Below are 23,205 nucleotides of genomic sequence, written 5' to 3'. Positions count from 1 at the left end.
TATCAGAGTACTGACACATTTAACAAATTCAAAAATCTGCTGTTTTAAGCAGCAGGCCACTTGTATTAAAAAAAAACTTGTGATATTATTATTATATCACGTTATTAGAATGATTTATGAAGGATCACGTGAAACTGAAGACTGGAGTTATCATCACAGGAATACATTTTATTTTAAAATATATTTAAATATGATATTATTATTTTAAGTTGCACTAATATTTCACAATATTACCGTTTAACTTTATTTTTAATCATAAATAAATTGTGGATTGTTAGTATTGGTCACCATACTTGGCTGTATGTCACGTAACTTTAAAAAAGTAAAAAAAAAAAAAAAAACATACAGACCCCAAAGTTTTATTTAAAATGGTAGTGTATTGTGATCATGGAGGTCGTTAAAACCACCGAAATATAATTATCAGCAAATAATGTACACATTTTATCATGGTTAAATCCAGACTTTACAAATACAGTTGAGCATGAGTGGATTAAGTCAAGAGTCTAGGATCTTTCCGAATCCTGTGTAAAGAACTAGATCAACTACACAAATTCAAAAAAAAAATTACAGTACCACACAAAAGTAAATGAAGTTAGTATGTGATATAGTGAAACACTAATATGGAGTACAAAATAAGAGAAAGACAAGTCAGACTGGGAGTGCAAGTATCTAAACTTTGTCTTCTATCGCTTTAGTTTTGATTAATGAATGAGGAAGCAATCCAGTTTCAGCAAACCATGACGTAGAAAGCTCATGTTACTCGTAACTGAATCATTTCTGTGTAACCAAACAAGCACGTCAACACTTCAGAAGGCTATAGTGCAGATACAAAACACCAATTGTTAAAGATTACATATGTCAAATGATTTCAGATGTACAACACTGCCAGTACATATACCAAATCCAAAATATTAGAGGTAAAAAGTTTTCACCGAATTAGTAATCATAATCCATTTTGTTCTAAGTAATGAGAACAAGTATGCTCTGGTAAACATGACACACTACAATGTCAACATTGGCTGAATGGCTTCTTGCAAGTCATTATTTAGGTGCTGGAATATTATTGTGTATGACTGGACTGAACGCAAGATTTTTTTTCTTGCAAAATGAATATTAGTCAAAATATAATAACTACATTTTGTTGACCACTCAGACATTATATGACTTCATATGAGAATATTACTGATATTTATGATTTGAGACTGAAAAACCAACAGCAATTGAACCTCAGCAGGACCATATATGTGCAAATTGTCAAAAAGCGATCCTACTGTATGACCTTTCTATTCCCGTCACATATAAAACAAATGTAATAAATATTTCTTTCAAAATCTATAAAAGTTCATTGTGCTACCATGTAAATCAAATTCTTAAAGGGATAGTCAACCCAAAAATGAAAATTGTCATCATTTACTCACACTTACATCGACTCGTTTCAAACCTGTATGAATTTCTTTGGTGGAACAGAAATGCCAACGATATCTTGAAGGGAAACGCCATCCCAAAATGAACATTTTGTCTTTAATCACTTACCCCCATGTTGTTCCAAACCCATAATGCTTTGTTCGTCTTCCGAACACAATTTAAGATATTTTGGATGAAAACTGTGAAGCTTGAGACTGTCCCATAGACTGCAAAGTAAGTTACACTGTCAAGGTCATTATGAAGTGATGAGAATACTTTTTGTATGCGAATAAAACAAAAATAACGACTTTATTCAACAATTGAATAATTGTCTCCTCCGTGTCCTCATTTTGAAGAATCTGAGCAATACGCAATATTTACAGTTGAACAATTGATGGCAGATGGACTATTCTGATGATGTCTTTCATACCTTTTTGGACCTTGACAATGAAATTTACCCTGCAGTCTATGGGACAGTCACAAGCCTCCCAATTTTTATCCAAAATATCTTCAATAAGTAAGTGATTAATGACAAAAAACTATATATTTTGGGGTAGAGTATCCCTTTAAGACAACTTTGTCCATAAACTGTGAGTCAATGGGGTCCAAAACAACACAGAGACACTTTTCCAAACATCATCTTTTATGTTCCACAGTAAAGTACGTTACACAGGTTTGCAACGACATGAGGCTGAAAAAAAGGGCAGAATTTTGATCCCATTGAAAGACAGTTTGGCAGGTAAATGACTTCTAACTCAAAAATAAATGACACTAAACAAAGACTTTCTAAACCCCTCCTTTCTCTGATTTTGATTTAAATGATAATGGAAGCACCCGTACATCGGAGTCTCACAGTTTTCTGGTCTTATCTAAGGCTAACACTTATCCTCTGGTTTCTTCTGTTCTTTTTGCTTAGATCCAAGCTCATCGGTCTTCCTCGCTGAAGTTTGGGAGCTTCCCTCCACCGGTGTTGTACTGCTCCAAACCGCTCTGAAACGTGGATGAGATGGCACTGGTGTAGATGTTGTGGCCTCCTTGTCATCGGAGGCATCAAAGCTGCCCTCCTGAACAGCTTCCTGCTTTTTAAATGAATCTCTTCTCTCAGACAAGTTTAGCTTCCTCATCACCGCACCGCCGGAGTCCCTCACTCGCTGGCCAGCCAGGTACAACCCTTGTCTAGCATGATCATTGACACACACAAAACCTGAGGCAATGTCACTAGTTTGTAACTCGAGTCCCTCAGCTTCACTCTGGGGACCTTCCACAGTGTGTCTTCGAGTGGAGAAATCCTTTTTGTCTCCACGTTGGGCACCGGACGGCCACTCAGATGACTGAACCCTGTTAAGCAGTGGCGAACGGGGTGATTCTGCACTTCGGGGACACACGGTCTGTCTCACGATGGTTGGCGGGGACATCATCTTATTATGAAACGAGTGCAGGCTTTTAGGAACTCCAGCGAGGGAAGATGGAGAACACTGTGGAGACAGAGGCTGTGAGGAGGGATTGCAGGCGAGGGGAGAGGGGGGAATACTGTTGGAGGACTTGCAGCGGCCAGATTTGCTATAGCGGAGGCCAATCTTGGATCCCAAAACATGGAGAGAACTTGGTCGACTTTGAGGAATGGGTGAATTCGGAGAGCTTGAGCAGGGTGAGGAACTCTGTGGAGAGTTTGAATCTGTGGAGAGAATACAAGCAATGCCAATCACTTATGAACTATTAAAAAACATCAATAGGGAAGTCTTTTTTTTTTTTTCATCAGTAGATGAATGCATCAAATTGATTAAATTCATGTGTCCCTGCTGAATAAAAGCATACATTTCTTTAAAAACAACCCCAAACCTTTTGAACTGTAGTGTCACACAACAGTGTCCGTGATGAAGAAAAAATAATTGTGCAACTTTCTCAGACAATCGAAAATGGGCAAAAAGGCGGGAGCTGGTTGCTGAAGCCACGCCCACCTAACACGACAGCGGTGACAGCAGCAGCAATCCACCTATCACTCAAGTGACCACGCCCTTAATTATGCAGAACTTTAAGGCTTAATATAATTTAAATAGATGAGTTATTAAAAAAAATTCACCTACACTCGCTATATATAGACCAAAATAATTTTTTGAACCAGGCTGTAAATATGTTTTTTTTCTGGTGTAAAGTTGGCCATTTTAACATGGGGAGTCTATGGGACTGACTCCCTTTTGCAGCCAGCCTTAAGTGGCCGGTCAATGAATTGCAGTTTTAGTCACTTCCTTGTTGGCTTCACCAGAGAGAGCGGGAGGTTGAAAAAATGCAATGCTCAATATGGCCACTGAATCGCAGGAAGTCCCGCCTTCTGAATGAAAGAGCCAATCGGTAAAGTCAGAAACAGTCAGCACTCTGAGACGTGCTCTTAGGACTGCGTATGCACACTGGCTGACCTAGCCTGAGAAATACGCTTTTTTTTAATGCGATTTGAGCAAAAGCTACAACATTTATGGCACAGTTGTGGTCAGAAACTTAATGAACAGTTTGAGAATTTTTTTGATGTTTCACCATTCAAAGAGATAGGAGCTGCACTTGGATGCATTTCAAAGATGGCCGCCAAGTGTCAAGACTTGTCTTAAAAAGACTTTGTTAATGTAAGTTTTATATGGTTTGAAAAAAAAGTGAAATGTGATGAAGTTTAACCAACAAGTTAATAATAAGCACATTCTGCCTTACCTTATACTTTGAACAGTACTTTGAAAAGTTTATAAGTAAATATCATGAATTATTTATTATTAATTCATAAATAATAATTTTATAACCTGAACTAACATTGCCTTGTCATAATACAGGTCAAATAATCGGATTTAGAGAGACTTATTGATGTTGACACACAGTCATCATGAGGGTCTGCAGGGGTCCTCATATTATATCATTCAGTGAAAAAAAAGGTTTCCAAATATTATTGAGCCATTTTGGTTTAGAAATAAAAATATCTTGCCAAACTCGACTCTAAAAAATGCTTTGAGTCAAATACAGACTAACTAAACTTTTGGGTTAAAAATGTAATTTAAAAATTTAATTTAGTTCATATTTGACCTAAAGCTTCCTTCAACATGGCGTTATTATTTGGGGGCATCTCTAATAACAAAGTGAAGCATATAGGACTATATCTGACAGTGAGAGAGAGTCGGAGTCGTACCACATGACAGGTCTGGAACTGGGCTTCTGCTCGGGGTGTTGGGTCCAGGAGATAGGCTCAGCGTTGGAGAGTCCGACAGGCTGTCGTTCGGAGAGTGCTGAAAACCCGCCGAGAAACTGCGACTGTTTTGAATCCCTGGACTGTGTTTAGGCAGCTTCTTCAAAAGGTTTCGCCGTTTACTAGAAAATTTAGGCTTCAATTACATTTTGGGATTCAATGAGTTTTAACTTAAATTTTCCAGAAGACACTACATATTTCCAACCTGTCTTGACCCTCTTTCCTTTTGCTCTTTTTGCTACGTCGTGCCATCTTCCCCTTTGAGGTGGTCTTTCTCGCAGGACCAATTTTAATGGACGTATTCTCAAGAGGAGTCGTCTGCAGAGTCACTTTACTGCCACTCTACAAATGGAAAAAATCAAGAAATCAAGCATCTATTCCCAGTCCTTTTTTAAAAAGTGCACGGGCCGCCTTTAGAATCTCACCTTCAGCAGGAGCTCCACTACTTCCGTGTGCACCAGACCCTGGATACACTCTCCATTCACATGAGTGATGAGGTCCCCAGCCCTCAGCCCGGCCTCGTGCGCAGGACTGCCATCTTCAACACTCTAGATAAACGGCAACACATAAAAACACATTTAAAAGTGTCAAACCAATAAAATGTCTGTACACTAGGTTCTCAGTATGATTAACCATGGTGATGTACCAACATTTTTTTTACTGAAACTAAAATGAAAGTTTTCATTAGGCCAATTACATTTATGGCTTTCCTTGGGTAAAAAAAAAATGCTTTATGGTACATGTTTATATTTTATTGACATAATCGCTCAATCAGTGTTTCAACCTGTGATGTTCATTTTTGTTTGTTTCATGCTATAGCTAGCCAGAAAAAAGAAGACAGGATTGGTTCACGTGCTGCTTGAACGGAGGCAATCTTGCATGCCACATTTAAGAGTATCAAATCCAAATTGTTTGAATTTCATTATAAAATTGACAGAATTTAAAAGCTAAAACTTAGTTTCACAGCAAAAAGCTTAGTGCGATTATCGGATGGTATGCAATAGAAAATGAAGATAGTAAACTATGAATATTGTAAACTTAGTGCTACAGTCCACACAGATGACATGTTCACCTGTTATAGCTTATCCGTGTTGTGTCAACAAAATAGATACTGGCATATCAAAACCGAAAATGTATTTATGGTGCATCCCTAGATGACCATGCAATAAAGTGGAATGATTTACACTGCATCCATAATACCTACCCAGACCATGTGGTGCACTGTGTAGACATCAGTATCACCCATGTAGACCCGAATGGCACGGAGCGCAAAGCCATACTTCCTCCCAGAGCTGTGGATGACCACAGGAGGACGAAGACTTCTTGCGCTGAGAGAGAGCTCTCGGTTGGGGGAAGAGTCCCGAGATGAAGGGTTGGATGAGAGGGAGTGTGAAGACATGGGGCTTGTCTGGAGCCCACCAGGGATGTCATCTATGACGATAATACACAATCATATATAAGAGAAATGCCTCATAATTGCTGCAATATCCACATATTGGTATTAAATATGTGGACGTCAAGTCAGGTTTCGCTTTAAACTTCCTCAATAAGCTCTCTGTTCCACTCGACTGTTCATTGTTCTCTTGAAACCACCTGCTTCACTTGTTTATTGTTGTAGCCACATGAATTTCAGTTGCCTTCAGTGAGAAGGCATCACATGTGGGTGCATCGTCTACTTGAACTGTACCTGCTGTGACCATGAGGGAAAGGCCAGACACGGATGCAGACTTTGGGAGTTTGCATGTAAATGGTGAGCGTGGCTTCTCTGGGCTCTCCTGATGAAGTCCGAGGCGGTGCGAACCCTTGTGGTCCCTGCGATGAGTAGGTCTTGTTCCAGTGGAGTTGCTGCGCAGACGAATTCGCCGGAGATTTGATACCAGACCTTCTGAAAAGAAACAAAAATAGAAGAAAACTCCATTTGAGAATGAGCACAAGTCGCCCTTAAATTTCACCTAATATTCAAATCAAATCTGAATAAAAAGGTTACCCTCATCCTCAGGAAAAGCAAAGCGTGGCATGGCCTCAAGGCTCTGAGTGCTGTTCAGAATTAAAGGACTAGTGCCCCTCTCAGGCTGAGATGAACTGGAGGATGCTCTCGGCCTCTGACTGCATGAAAAGATAAAAATAGACTTCAGGCAACATTTTGAAAATGACATATAGACCAACAAACACACACACACTTACATATACATACACACACACACATATATATATATATATGCTATATATATATATATATATATATATATATATATATATATATATATATATATATATATATATATATATATATATATATATATATATATATATACGCTATATATATATATATATATATATATATATATATATATATATATATACGCTATATATATATATATATATATATATATATATATATATATATATATATATATATTAGGGCTGGGACTCGATTAAAACAATTAATCTAATTAATTAGAGGATTTGTAATTAATTAATCGAAATTAATCGCATTTTAATCGCATATAAATATTTGACCTGAGAACAGTGAGAAGTAATTTTTTTCACATGGATTTATAGTATACCATTGAATAATGACTGAATACATAAGCTTAAGCAGCAAAATATTGTTTATTTTTGTTCAACCAAATCTAGCCAGACCAGTGCAATTTTTTTTGCCATGAAGTGTAGCAACAGCATATTTAGAAACAATTTAGAAATAGTACATTTCAGAAATTCAGGAAGCTTATAGGTGCTGGAACCTTCTGTAAAGTGTTTTTTTTTTTTTAAAGTAAAACACAATACTGTCAATTACATTCAGAACATTGGAAACACTGACATCTCTCTGTTGCTTCAGAGGCCATAACATACTAAGTCCAACTCTCAACAACCTTGGCCAAAACAATAAAGAGTTCAACATAAACTGTTGCACCAACAAAATAATACATAGTTCAACATAAAGTGTAAAGTCCACGCTAGCTGCTATATGTTTTGCATTTAGGTGATACTTGAGGCTCGATTTGCTGCTGCGGTGATGTGCGAACGCTAGTTGGTGCTCCAGTATAATCGGTCCCGCCAAAACTCATCCAGTGAGAAACGTTCCGCGGTGAAAAAATAAATTATTAAAAATGCGGGAATTTTTTTTTCTGTAATTAATTAATCTTAGTTAACGCGTTATTTTTTGTGTAATATATATATATATATATATATATATATATATATATATATATATATATATATATATATATATATATATATATATATATATATATATATATATATATATATATATATATATAGGGTGGCCATATATGTGTTTATACAGGACACGTCCCGGCCAGGATTTTAATATTGCCAAAACATCCAGAGCAGTTTGACCAATAACATGCAGGTATTGTACATAATCGACCAATCGTGGGGCTGCGTGTGAGAAGGCGAGATCTAGAGGGAACGATCAAAGCGATGCAAATATGTGCACGTGCTTGTTCGTTCGATTGACTTGAAGCGTCGCTGAAAAAAAACTAAGTGCACCACAATGCTTCAAGTCAAACGAACGAAAAAACACAAGAAAGCATTTCGAAAGCATTTCATGAATGTTACAGAACGATCAACCCGCAAAGTGCAAAGTCAAAACCTGGATATTCTAGGCATTATTAAAATCCTGGCTGGGATGTGTCCAGTATGAACGGTGCATATGGCCACCCTATATATATCATATTATAAATTATTTGAACACCCTTTGGACACATTTAGATTCATTATATATATTAGGGGTTTTCTGTAAATATTTTCGGTACGGGCCTTACAGCCTAGTTTTAACCACTGCACGAGTGGACCTTCATCAGAAACAGTCTAATCTTTCAAATTACGTCCTATTTTTCTGGAAATTTAAACAAGTAACACCGTTTTGACGCTCTTTGATGTGAAGTGAGTGACAGATTGCTGTATAAACACTGTATAAAAAATTGCTTTAGTTGACAATAGCAGCATTGATCACCACAAGAGCTAATCAATTTTAAAACAATATTTTTTTTGATCTTATAACTCCAATGTGATAAATTAACCTGAAGTAGAGTTCATCATATTTTTTTGTATTACATCATTCTTTGCAAGCTCATCCAGGTATATGCTGCAGAAATGTTATGTAGTGTGTTAGTAGTACTTTTCTTTACTGACCCGCCCCTGTGGGAATCCTGCTTCCTGTTGCTAGATGGAAGCTGTTTGGGGGTTTCTACTGGAGAAAGCATTGAATGACCATCCCACCGGTCCTCCTTCTCCTCGCTGCAGCTGCGCTCCGAGGAGGACAGGCTCAAGTTGGAGGGAGAAGCCAGCTGCTCGGAGCTACTGTACACCTGATTCACATGACAAAAACAAGTCATGACCTGCTCTTTACTGTGTTAAATGCCTCAGTCTGTCTGAGTGACTGGCATCTCTACAAGATAACATTGTGCACATTCTTCTCTTTCACCTGGCTGAAGCGGTGCGAGCAGGAAGAGAACTTGATCTCCTGATAAGATTCATCATCGTTTGTCTCATCGTCCTCCTCAGAGTGGTGGTAACGGTCAGAACGTGCTGGACAGCAGATTAACAGAAGGTTCAGTTGCATCACATTTATGATTCAGAAAAAGTCATAAAATAGAAAGGGAGCCACCTACTGTCAAAGAAGCTTGTGTCTTCTTCAGTTTCAAGCTGTGGAATGAACTCTGCTTTCTGCCTTAACAGTCCACTCCAGTCCAGGCCATGGAAGAAGATGTGATGTTTGACCTCTGCTGTCCCTCCTGTAGGTCATATCACACATGATTCAATACCGACTACATTGTGGTGAATTTATTGATTTTAAGTTCCTTAAATAGCAGTGTTGTTGTTGTTGATTAAAAACTGTTATGAAACAAAATTAGTTGCAATGGCAACATTTCTAGTTTTCATTTAAGCTTTTTAAAGTACAAAAATTACTAAAACTGAAAAAAAATACAAAAAAATTAAGTATTTATTTAGATCTAAAAATTACCAAAACCTAAGCTGATTGTAAAATAAAAACCATAAAAGATTCAAGAAAATAAAAAATTTGTATAATAAATATAATAGCATATACATAATACTAAATTAAAACTAAACAGGTAAAACACCCACCAGCTCCCAAGCGCTCTTTGGGACTCTGTCTCAGCAGTTTTGTGATGAGGTCTTGAGATTCAAGAGTTAATGCATCATCACCCTCTGGCCACTCAATTTCATCTACGGAGTGAGAGGGATGCAGACACATGCACACAACATTAATAGCATAAAGCAGAATTTTACATTACAGGTAGAGCACTGAAAGCAGATCATATCAAAAGAGCCCACTCCAAACTCTATGATATTCTGATGCTTAGATACATCTCAGGTCTCTTCTGCGATGTAGGGCAATGGGAACCTTTTCCACTCGTTTTATCATCCAGTAGGAAGAAATCATTTCAATCATGACTGAATTCTCAAAACCCACTTCATCCTTACCACTGACCACCTGGCCGAAGAGCTCTTCTGGCGTGTCTCCAAAGAAAGGCACACAGCCCACCAGGAACTCATACAGGATAATGCCCATGGCCCACCAATCCACAGGCTTCCCATAACCTTGCCTCAGGATCACCTCAGGTGCAATGTACTCTGGAGTACCACAGACCTAGAAAACAGGAGGAAAAGTTCACCCAAAAGGGGAATTGTTGTCATGATTTACTAACCCTCATGTTCCTTCACCTCTGTATTTCCTTTCTTCAGTGAAAAACAAAATATGTCAGAATAACAGAGCATCCTTTTACCATACAAAAAAAGGGAATGGTAATTTTTACTGGCACCATACAAGTAAAAAAAAAAGAAAAGAAAACCTTAGTTTGAACTTTTCTGAGGCCATATATACCCTGTGTGGAAAAACATAACTAAATGTAACACATTATTTGCTCAATATTACATTATTGCATTGTTACAATATTAGTGAATAAAAGACAATACTGACAGCTGTTAATTAAATATTTCAACAAAGTCCATTTCACACACAAAGCTATAATATGGTTTCTAAATTTTTTTGCCATTTTGTCCTTTCTGGAACTTTGTAGTAATAAAATTAAAATAATATACATACTTAATTTAGATCATTATTTGCTCAAATCTTGAGCAAACCATTCACATTAACCAAATCTCATTTCAAATCACATTTCCTTTCATCATGGAATTTGGCGGTAAAATATGAACAAATACATAAATCATCATTTGCACAAAGATATTTGTTTCTGTGTAACTCTTACATGTCAATTTATGTTGTTGTTTTGCCCTGTTAGGAAATTGCCAGTAAAAAAAAAAAAAAAAAAAAAAAGTATATAAATAATAATAATAATAATAAAATAGTATGCTGCTCTGACATGTTGCCTAACATTGCCTTTTTGTTTTATATGGAAGAAAAAAAGAAAATAAACAAAATGTGTGGTAGAAATTATATGAATAAATGAAGACAAAACTAGACCTTTAGTGTGAAAGTATTTGGTGTGCTGAATGTACAGGCAGACTGACCTGTTTATCAGTGAACTCCCGTGTGTCTTTCTCCATATGTTCTTCATACAGGTTTGTGGTCATATTCATTAAACCGATTTTAGACAAACCGAAGTCAGTCAGTTTAATGTGCCCCATTGATGTAATAAGCAAGCTGAAGACAGGGAACAAGCACAGTGAATGCACTATTTACTAGATGTGGAGTCATGCATAACTGCAGGATTACATCCAGGTGCTCTTACTTATCAGGTTTGAGATCCCTGTGCACAATGCCATAATTATGAAGATACTCTAGTGCCAGTACAGTCTCTGCAAAGTACATCCTGGTCATGTCCACCGGCAGGGGACCCATATTCTTCAGCAAATTTGCACAGTCTCCACCTGCAAACACAATTTAATATTTAAACATTACATCTGCAGACTCACGACTGTATACATGAGAAATGATGCATGTGTGTGTCATAAAATGAGATCAAGGAACATATCTGTAACAACACATCACTCCTCTGACTCACCCTCCACATACTCCATGACCATGCAGAGGTGCCGTCGTGTCTCAAAGGAACAGAACATGCTGACCACAAAAGGGTTCTCTGCAAACGTCAGGATGTCTCGTTCCACAAACACCTGCTGGATCTGGTTCCTCAGGATCAAGTTCTGCCGGTTGATCTTCTTCATGGCAAACCGCTGCCGCGTCCCGCGATGCCTTACTAGGTACACGGCCCTGTGAGTCAACGCACAAATCAGGATCAAAGCAGATTGATATTCTCAAGTCTGGAGTCCACCACACAACTTTTAAAATCTAAACATTTTTCAAATCAGACGCTTGTTGGCTTTCTAAATTTTTAGAGAGAGAATCTGGGAATCATATACTAATTGACACAATCGGACTTCTAAGTCTTTGCAAACACAACAAACAGAAACATGCACTAAGAGACACAAAACAAATTAAAAAAAAAAATTTCTTCTCAAAATATCAACCATGTTTGATATCTTCTGACTGGATGGTATCATCGTCTGGAGCCAAAAACTGGGTGTCTTTGCCCATCATAAACAACGTCATTTTCTAACTGTTCAAAATCTGCAGACTTGCTCTGTCTTTCCTCGACTAGCGTCGGCCTCTCCAGAATGCAGCTGAGGCAAAACTCTAGATGACGGTTATGTTAGTGTATTCCAGCCTTTCCTCAACTGGTGACCTAAATTCAAGTGATTATAAAACAGTCTATTCTTTTTTTTAAAGTAAAAAGCAATTAAGTGTGAGCTCACCCATAAGCCCCATTGCTGATGAGCTTTATAGTCTCAAAATCTCTTTCCAGAGGTTTTCTTCGAGGTGTTGTGTTTCCAGGACGAGTCTAGGACACAAAATATGAATTTCATAAGTCACAAGGTAAAAAAGCCAACCTAAACATATATATGCATGTACACTACCATTCAAAGGTTTTGGGTCTGTAAGATTTTTTTTTATTTTTTTTTTTATGCAATGCAGTTTTTTTTAAATCAAGGCTATTTCATTTTTGATCAAATATCCTTGATGAGCACTAGAGACTTTTCTTTCTTATGTCCTAACTTGTGAACGGTATCTTATCAGATTTTTAATGTCACGCATCCAATCTCAATTTAAAGTGCCAGAGTATCAGAATCTGTAGTTGTTTTGATAGCAGTCTTTAGCAAAGTAAGTAAATATTAAAAATAAAAAATATATTTAAGTAATATTTAAGTTTACTACATACATATGGGTTGAATTTGTACCGATATTACGGTAAAAAATTAAAAATTAAATTAAATTTATGCATTTAGCAGACACTTTTATCCAAAGCAACTTACAGTGCATTCAGGCTATCAATTTTTACCTATCATGTGTTCCCGGGGAATCGAACCCCCAACCTTGCGCTTGCTTGCTTGCTAACACAATGCTCTACCACTTGAGCTAAAGGAACACTAATAATAATATACAGTAGACAATTTCATTTTACAGCTATACAAAATTATTTAAACTGAAACCGTTTGCACCTAGGCTGGGAAAGAGATCTAGAGCTTGAAACTCCTGGAAAGAGAAGTATGAGACCTCCAGCGGGGTGGAGAAGCCACCCTTTTAAGATTCTGTCAAGCCTTGATTTATTCTCTTACCTCTGCAGTGTCATCCAGTTCTCTGCTTGGGCTGCCCGAGTTGTTGTGCTCAAGCTGCACCATGTCTGAACCCAAAGACAAGAGGAAAATCAATCACTAGTTTGCCTAAGGCTAAGATTTAATAACCCTTTACAACATAGACAAAAATGTATAATTTAAGGGTGGGTGCTAGATAAATCATAATTATACCTTTCAGGGGGTCTCGAGTGAGACCCAGTTGGCTGATGATGTATCGGGGGATGTCAGTCTTGATGCCCTGGTCAACTTTTGCATGGTCTTCTGCAACTTCAAGACGCTGATAAAACTCTTCAGGGTCAAACTCCTGATGGTTAATAGAAACATGTTATGTCTTTACATAAATGGCATTTGATTGAGTCTTCGCACAGTAATTCATTACAAAAGGAACATTAATAGGTAACAGTTGGTTTTCAAATTCTATGGAACTCTGCTGGGAATTCAATTCAATTTAAACCCTCACCATTCTGCTGAGATTTTATTTGAATTTGCCTTATCAGTATCCAGTAAGCAGACATTATTAAAGCTGTAGCCCTCTGAAGTTAAAGGTGACAAATATCATTTCTTCCTAATACAGAATCACAATGTTTTTACCAGACATTCCAGTAGTCTTGCTGGTCTGGAAATAATGATGAGAATCTTCTTGACGAGTTTAGCAATAACAGTCACTTCCTCACTCTCAGAGCGCTCATATGCCTGTGGTTGAAAAAACAAAACAAAGAAAACCCCTGTCATTTGCCAATGCAAATAAACTTTACGAGCACAAAACAAAACAACCTTCTTTTTTGCATAAAGTTTAGTAGATATTACCATGAGTCAGATCTCAAATGGTAAAAGTTGCAGAAATAAGTGACCCGGTTCGCTGTGACAGAAGCAAGACCATAAAAACCTCTCAAGCTCCTAATGACATTTAAGACAAACAAGTCATTTAAAAGCAATAGTTCACCCAACAATTACATATTTGTCATTATCAATTCACCCTCATGTCATTCCAAACCTGTATGTCAGCATTTGAAAGTAAGAAGAATTTTCATGCGACTCTTTTCCATTGAACAAACCAAAACCTGCCATCAGCAAGCACCCTAGAAAGATAAATGGAATTTGTTGCACCAAAACCTGTTTCCTCTTTCTTAATTTGATCAACCACTTCCTTAATTTTGCAATTCATGACTTCAGAAGCATGGAGCAAAAGCTCCTCAGGGAGACAACACAGTCTCTCACTTGCCCTCAGTAACCATCCTTCCCTCCAGTGTTAACATGACTGCCTGAGCACACAAACACATCAGACGAGTGTTCATTACTGCTGCTCTCTCTTCAGCCTCTTTCCAGAAAAACTTCACATGACAGCAGTTTACATCATAGATGCATGTTTTCATCAATCGAAGATCCCGTAGTGTTTCAATACAGCAGTTTCCTGAATGTCATTTTCTGAGGGAATATGACAAGAATGGTGCTTACTAAAAAAATTACTCAGGGCTTCAGGGGCCTTACATCTGGAGCCATAAGCCAGTAATCATTCAGTAATAATGCTTTTATAAAAAAGATGGGTTGTGGCAGTATAAGTGATTCAGCTGAGAGTTGGAAAGAGAGCATTAAAACACCCATCATCAACTACAGCACGGTCGTGATGTTGCAACCAAGGGATGTCCGATGTCAAATGTACTATGTCGAAACTAGCATAGAAAGGAAGCTACTTTTGAAGACATACGACTTGTGCACATGCTCTGTGTCCCAAGCTTAACACACAAGACATGCTGAATTATGTAGCTAATACTGATCAAATAATAACGTTGACCAAAGAAGACAAAACTTTTCTTTGCTTTTGGCTGGATACGTTCAATAAATGTAATAAACTCTCAAGAATCATTATTTCGCACAATTAACCCAAGTCAAACTCCAACAGCATGTGTGAAATATGTGTGATTTTAAATTTATCATTATTAAAACCCGTTAATATTGTGCAATATTATTACAACTTAAAGAAATGCGTTTAATTTAAATATATTTTAAAAGAAAATTTATTCATGTGATGGCAAATCTGAATTTACATGTTTCACACGATCCTTCAGAAATCATTCTAATATGCTGATTTGGTGCTCAAGAAACATTTCTTATAACTGTTGAAAAAAGTTGCTTTATATTTTTAGTAAAAACTGTTCTTGAATAGAAAGTTCAACTTAACTGCAATTATTTGACATGGAACTTTTATATATATATATATATATATATATATATATATATATATATATATATATATATATATATATATATATATATATATATATATATATATATATATATATATAAATATATATATATTGACCCAAAGTCTTTACATTCACTTTGGGTCAATTTAATGTGATTTTGTTGAATAAAATTACTAATTTCTTAAAAAAAAAAAAAAAAAGGCTTAATCTTGCCAACAGTGAAGATTTGAACAGCGGGGTACTACACTGCTTTAATATATTTTCATTAAACCGTTTTAGAATTTTTTAACTTCTGGTTTCTTGACATGAATTCTTTGCAAACTGAATCCAAGTAAATGAATCATTTAGAATCATATGCAAATGTCCATGTTACAATACATAATCTGTAATTTGTCAATTCAATACAGGTATGGAATATGTTTCTACCTCATGTAGGAAGTTTTCTAATTTTTCCTGAAGTTCCACAAAGTAGCAAGATGTGATGAGCCCCTTTCTGGACTTCTCCAGACAGTCTCGGACGAGCTCGAACAGCTGGTGTTGAATGAAGCCCAGCACTCCATCAGCAAGAGGAGGAGCGCTGTCCGGGGAGTAGTCTGCAATCACTGCCAGCAAACGCCCCTCCATCTGAGCTGTAGCCTGCAAGAGTGATAAAACACTGTGAGAATACGTAGGTGACCATTGTCGTTTGTTTTGTTTGGACCAAGCAGCCATCAATTTTCCCACAGCCACTATTTAAACAAAGTAAACAACATGTGATGACATGACGTGGCATCCACATCCATGATGAAAAACTACATTTAAATGTCAGAGCTCAATTACCTTTGGGAACCGTTCTTTGTAGACGTGATTCATCATCACGATCTCGTTATCAAAAGAGCCACATGTCCGCCCAGGGCTACAAAACAAAACAATACTCCAGTTACAATCAATCTACTTTTCTGATTTCATGCAAACAAATAACATTAAAAGGAATAATTTACTTCAGAATGAAAATTTACTCCCCCACATTTCATTACAAACCCTGTCCATGACTGACTGACTTCTGACAAACACAAAAGAACTGTGAAGGTCTTGGTTGCTTTTTTCATACAATTACACTGAATGGGGACTGAAGCTTTTTGGCTTAAAAAAGGACACAAAGGCACCATGAAAAAATTAGAAGAGCTCTCAGTATGACTTGGGCAGCAGTGTTGTTATATTTATTTTTAATAAACCTTAAAAAAAAATGGTTTCAGTGACTGAAATAAATCTGAAATAAAACATAAATATTAAGTATAAACGTAAAAATATAAATGATGCTGTCTTGGCAACTTTTCTTATTGGAAATAAAAATAAAGCTAAATATAAATATTTAAAAGCACTAATAATTAAAAAACAATTATAAAAAAAGCAGAAATAAATAAATATATATATAAAACAAAAGTATATAAATAATACTAAAATAACAATATTGTGCAGTATATTTGAAGTCTCTGGAGACCTTCTGATAACTTTGTGTGAGGAAAAGGACCACAATTTTTTTTACATTTTTTGCTTCCTTTTTAAATCTTCAATTCCCATTCATTGTAATTACATGAAAAACGGTCTTCCAAAATTCCCATTTTTGTGTTCCTTTTTTTTGGAAAAGCATAAAGGTGAAGAAATGAAAGATAAATATTTATCCAAGTAAACTCACTAAAGCAGTATAATTTTTTACAGTTTAAAATTAATCATTGTTTAGAACATTAAATCTGTATAGATTAGCCATGCCAAATGTCAAGCAGAGTGGATTGTTAAGCATTAGCTAATTAAAATATGGTTTTTGCAAACTTTTTCCCATCACTGTATAAGAGCAAGTAAGTGAGTTTCTTTCTACATTTTTTTCTTTCATTCTTATTCACTTGGTATAAAGAAATTCAAGAGTTACAATTGAAATTTCACATTTTCTATGCCAGCAAACATACTTCAGCAGCTATCTGAATTGCAATATCTCTATGAAAATGCTGCACTTCACATATTAGCTTAAGTTTTCTAAAGCTTGTTGTTTTTCTCTACATCAAACAAGAGACCTAAGACTCCGTGAGCGAGGACGGAAATGTGAGGGCTGTCCATCCTCATCTGCCACACTCTCTGAGCTCCTGAAATGCTTGAAGAGGCGATGGAGGTCGTCTGGGGTGGGATGGGAGGGCAGCTGGTGCAGGAGCTCCTGTGAGGAGGAAGACTAGTGCAGAAGAAAGAGCAGGAGACAGAGAAACACAGCCAGATTAAGACAACAAATCACATTTAAATAGTATTATGGATGTGTAAAAATTTAACAACAGTTGTTTAGCAATAGTCTGCATAGCAAGGCGGGGCAGGTGTGCTCAGATTGCATGAAACACAAGTGGTGAGCATCTGACAGTCTAAAGCTGCTTATTACGGTGTGCAATTATGCAAGACAACTACAGGACGGGACACTTTCCATTCTCGTCTGTGGTATAGATGGTAATTTAAGACTGACAATCTCGGGAAAGGAGAATGAGCAGAAGGGCACATGACAGGACCAGTGCTGGGAGGAGGAAACCAGAGAAACCAGAGACTTTATTCCCTCTGAATAAAGTCTCCACTGACACTGGCTCAATAGGACATTGTTAAACAAGGCTGACCTCATCGCATGAGCAATGAATGGCCATGTATCATTTCAAGACAGAGAAAGGGGCTCATTTTTTATTTTTTTTTAGGATTTCCTTGAAAATAAATCAGTGAAATTAATCAATTTCCACTAGTGAGAATTACCCACAATGGTCAACCCTGTAGTTAAATAACTACAGGTTAAATAACAAATGGCATGACCAGTAGAATTCTATGACCTCCAAGGCTATTTTAATGGCCAGAACAGGGTTTAATCAGTTCAGATTATGTACATAAAATTAATAAATATATTTAAAAGGGGATAAAGGTTACCAATTATGATTTTATCATAATTTTATAGAGCAATAAAATCATTAAATCACTTAGAGCAGAACTTATCATCAAAAAATGTATATTCATTATCAAAAATCCCCATCCTTTTCCATGATTTTTTATGTTATTTATTTTTATGACTTTTTTTTAGGAATGGAATTCACCACTTCTCTACAATTCAGACCCTAAATATATCAACACTGTAAAGTGCATCACTATTAATAAAGAAATTTAGCATGCTGTATACTTGTTACTCTTTTCGACTAGCTGCACTAGTACTGCTCTTAGCGTGCACTCCAAAAGCTAAATCAAACAATCTACAAATAACACAGTCAATATATGATGATTTAAACTCTGATTGCATTGTTTGATAATAAAGATAAACACTGCAGATGAACCGGACTGATGGCTCAAGAAAAGGAAAGCAAAAAGGGTCTTTGCAGAATAACTGAAATGGGCCCACTCACTGAAACAGCAGAACTGGGTGGATTGGTTCCATATCCAGAGGAGACCGATGCTACAGACCACCTTCGCGTGTCTGGTCTAAAATTGGGCAGAGATATAAGAAGACATGACAGTGAGGACATGATCTCTATTCAGATAGTTACCCAAACCATCAAAATGCAGGTAATTTTTGTAAAACTACAAAAAAAAAAATTTGAATCAGCCATGAATGAAAAACTGAAAACCTAGTACCATCAAAAGTTTGGGGTCACAGGATTATTATATCTTTTTTTTTTATTATCTTATGTTCATCAAGGCTGCATTTATTTGATCAAAATACATTAAATACTGAAATATGGGGAAATAATAAAGAAAAAAAAATTAAATAACTGCTCTTTATTCTAATATATTTTAAAACTAAATTTTCAGCATCATTCCTCCAGTCTTCAGAGTCACATGATCCTTCAGAAATCATTCTAATATGTTGATCTGCTGCTCAAGAAACTTTTCTTATTATCATCAAGGTTATCAGTTAATATAACCACAAATATTGCATTTAATATTGCATGAAAAGGTTATCTGCTTAATATTTTTGTGGAAACTGATATATTTTGAGGATCCTTTGATGAAGAGAAAGTTCGTAACAACAGCATTTCTTTGAAATGGAAATCTATTATTTTTTATTACATTATAAATGACTTTATTGCAATTAAAAGTATTATTAATTTATTTATTTTTTTAAAGACCCCTAAACCCCTTTTGTATGATAGTCGATATATCAGATAGATTTACATGATTTAAAAGTTTGTATGCGTTTAAAATAGACTAAAAAAATAGACTAATAACTAATGATAGAAAAGGTAAATAAAATATCAAAACGTTAACAAACTTCACTTCTTTCAAGAACTTAAATGACCTTTACCAATTCATATTATCAATTTACAAATAGATGCATGCTTTCAGGGCACATTAAACACACAACCAAAAAAACTCATTCCATCTTCATTAAGCTGTTCAAGAAAGCTGATAGGGTCTCATCATTACAAGCAGCCTTGAGGGCAGCTGCAGCAAACGCAGAAACCTTTCCACTCATTCCTCGCTTTTATACCACCATTATGAAAGGGCAGATATAAGATATAACACAAATGACTAATGTGTATTACCTCCGTATGAACGGAAAATTGAGCGAAGGACTGCTGGAGACATTTCTGGGACTGTCCAGCGGACTGCTGCCTGTAGAAAACACACCTTCTATGATCGACATGCACATTATGGTTGATTTACAGAGTTATTGGATGTCAAAGTGGCTCTGTATTGCCAGGCAGTCTTTGCTGACAGAGTGTTACTGGCAGTGGCATTTCCAAACAGTGGGCTGAATGTATAAGCAGGTTATGCTACCCGGTGTTTATCATCAAGCACAGTGTAAATCAAACATCATTATCATAATTGAGAGAGAAGTAAAAATCTGTAATTATAGCTACCAGATGGCAAAGGAAGGGGTGAGAGCGGTCTTGATAGAGTAGGTGAGGGAGCCAAACTCTTCCTCTTGTTCCGATTACTGTGGAAACAAAACACTTATTCTTGTTAAAGGGAAAAAAAAAAAATTCCAATTTCACAATTTTCGTTATCATGAAAGCCATCTATAGGAATGGTCTGTTAATGCCTTTGGTACTGGAACACAACCTAAACATTTGGGTTTACAAAAACATTTAGTTAAACCTGGAGTAACTCAATCAACATTGAATGTCTTCGGTTTCTTTGAACCGGCCTCTGTTCATTTATTAGATTGCAGAATAGTTAAGTTACCATTGGTTTTAAAGGCTTTGAATTTAAAGGTAAACTCAGTAAGGTTTTGTTTATCTGGCTCTTATTCACCCTAAAATTACCATAGTACCAGTAGTTTGGGGCTTTATACTGACACCTATTGGCCTGGATGCATTAAGGTTTTGTATCATTCTATTTCTTCTATGTTTTTCAATCGCAGTTGAGCGGAGGCATCTTGACCTTCGTGCATTCACAACACTTCTTCTTACTCAGCGTATGGAAACTGCAGATCGTCATTGATAGTTTTAAGAAGTAAACATGCTATTAGTATAAATAGTTGCCTACTCAAATGCATAACAAGACTGGTCATGTGACATCAACATGGCAGCACACACAAAGGGGCGACCCTCTCTATGCAAAATAAAACAACTTTTTCTACAAAACTGATCATTTTCTACAATCTCATACTTTTAATGTGATACATTTTATTGCACACATTTAGTGCACTGTTTATTACGTAATATGTAAAACTTTTTTTTATTAGCAAATTCTGCATTCAACATGTAGATGCTTTTAAAATGCTTTTTCTTAAAAATCATTTAATACATCCCTGCTGGAAAAAAAACAACATCTAAAACCAGCTTAAGCTGGTTGGCTGGTCGTCCAGCGTTGGGCAGCAGGCTGGTTTTAGGCAACTTCTTTAGCTGGCCACCTTAAACCACCAACCAGCTTAGGCTGATTTTATATATATGATGAGATATATATATATATATATATATATATATATATATATATATATATATATATATATATATATATGATGATATAAATATATATATATGATGATATATATATATATAAATATATATATATGATGATATATATATATATATATATATATATGATGATATATATATATATATATATATATATGATGATATATATATATATATATATATATATATATATATGATGATATATATATATATATATATATGATGATATATATATATATATATATATATATGATGATATATATATATATATATATATATGATGATATATATATATATATATATATATATATATATATATATATATATATGATGATATATATATATGATGATATATATATATATATATGATGATATATATATATATATGATGATATATATATATATATATATATATATATATATATATATATATATATATATATATATATATATATATATAAATAATAAACACACATAAAACTTGACTGACCTCAATTCCCTAACTTTTGACTACAGATAAACCTGCTATAGAACACAGTAACTAAACTTTGTTGACAAAGACTTCAAAACGGACCCACCATACAGACAGTTAAGCTGTATATAAACATTATGTAAAGAGTAGACAACAGAATATGATCATCCGCCGCCAACAGGACAATGAGCCGCAGACGCTCTGAACAAGGGCCACGTTTACTATCGGAACAAAACCGGGCTGGGTGGAAAAACAGTGGAGGTTGTCCACAACGAGATCGAGAAAGTTTAAGCAGATCTTTTCTACTATCATAGGAGTTATATGGGATTTTCAAAGACCGATCTAGTTGATCAAGCACATTTCTCGCGGTTGCGCCTGTGGGATTTTTCCAAGTTAATGTTACAGTAAGTTTGGCGGACCAACCTTTACGATTAATAATCAGTCAACACGGAACATATAGAGTAACATGATTAAACTCGTCGTTACCTCTTGGGTCGTTTGACTAAACCTCCTGAAACGAACTGACTTTTATAACTCGGACACACCGTCCAGTAATTCCGATCAGACATGATGTCGGTGTGCTCGTCGTCGTTGTCCCCGCAGTTAACAGATCCTGATCCACCGCAGCATTGGCACGAGGAACATCAGTGGAGTTTAATGTAATTCCCAGGCGAACTCCATGTCGACAGACTCGATTGCAAGCAGTACGGGGAATCGACAGAAAGCGCCTTAAGAAACGTTACAGCAGCGTGATGCCATCATTGCGTTATTTTCTCACAAATAACACACTGCCACAAAGGTTTGGAAAATGCCATCGTCTGGTTATACTCAAGCCCTGTCACATCCAAACGGATGCAACTCTCGCGCTCAAAGGTACAGCAAACCCAACTGTGACGATTACAAGTTTAGGGCAACAATAAAAGAAAGGCGGTTGTGCTCTGAGTACAGGAAGTTGTCATAGAGTCTGACTGAAAGAAGGGGTCACTGTGCCGGGCAACTACTAAACTAAACCCGCCTCCTGTAACCTAGCGTGCAAACAGTGTCCCATACAGGTAAGCGCGTGGAATATGTTAGTGTTGAGGACAATGCCAAAAGTCCCAAACTTTCAGAAACAGTCCTCTGACGTGGCCTTAAGACTAATATTTATATAAGCGTGTGATATGGTAAATTAATTAATGCCCCAATGCCAATGAATACTGTGTGGGTGTAAATATTAGCCTAATATTAAATACATCTGATAAAAATCAAATAAATAGATTACCGATCGATGAAAACATTTCATATTAACAATAAAAATTGAACGTAAAAATTAGGATGTTGTAAACAAATAAATAAATAAATAACTCGATCATGACC

The 23,205-nt window shown here is 36.0% G+C and overlaps 1 protein-coding gene across 3 annotated transcripts; it reads right to left on the bottom strand.

The window, feature by feature from the left end:
• Window positions 1-357: 357 nt before the first annotated feature.
• On the bottom strand, window positions 358-23,205 carry LOC128028773 (microtubule-associated serine/threonine-protein kinase 3). 3 transcript variants are annotated; one of them, XM_052616104.1, is made up of 26 exons: window positions 22,336-23,205; window positions 20,319-20,395; window positions 20,001-20,070; window positions 18,861-18,936; window positions 17,520-17,671; window positions 16,291-16,366; window positions 15,898-16,107; window positions 13,859-13,960; window positions 13,439-13,571; window positions 13,250-13,314; window positions 12,389-12,474; window positions 11,638-11,846; window positions 11,365-11,503; window positions 11,144-11,276; window positions 10,097-10,262; window positions 9,737-9,838; window positions 9,262-9,384; window positions 9,075-9,178; window positions 8,783-8,958; window positions 6,612-6,730; window positions 6,312-6,509; window positions 5,829-6,055; window positions 5,050-5,172; window positions 4,830-4,966; window positions 4,568-4,746; window positions 358-3,079 (listed from the first exon to the last, which is right to left on the bottom strand). In XM_052616104.1, exons 1-26 carry the CDS (start codon window positions 22,416-22,418, stop codon window positions 2,280-2,282), a joined length of 4,065 nt encoding a protein of 1,354 aa, XP_052472064.1. In that variant the 5' UTR covers window positions 22,419-23,205; the 3' UTR covers window positions 358-2,279. The 3 variants fall into 3 exon arrangements, with proteins under 3 accessions (XP_052472064.1, XP_052472074.1, XP_052472079.1); XM_052616114.1 differs by having other exon boundaries at window positions 6,312-6,506; window positions 22,336-22,879; XM_052616119.1 differs by lacking the exons at window positions 15,898-16,107; window positions 16,291-16,366; window positions 17,520-17,671; ... (2 more) ...; window positions 20,319-20,395; window positions 22,336-23,205 and adding exons at window positions 14,075-14,164; window positions 14,262-14,379.

This window comes from Carassius gibelio, chromosome A2 (assembly GCF_023724105.1).
Source record: "Carassius gibelio isolate Cgi1373 ecotype wild population from Czech Republic chromosome A2, carGib1.2-hapl.c, whole genome shotgun sequence".
NCBI lineage: Eukaryota > Metazoa > Chordata > Actinopteri > Cypriniformes > Cyprinidae > Carassius > Carassius gibelio.
Note: the sequence above shows the minus strand (reverse complement) of the source record. Positions and strands in the feature narration are given on the sequence as shown.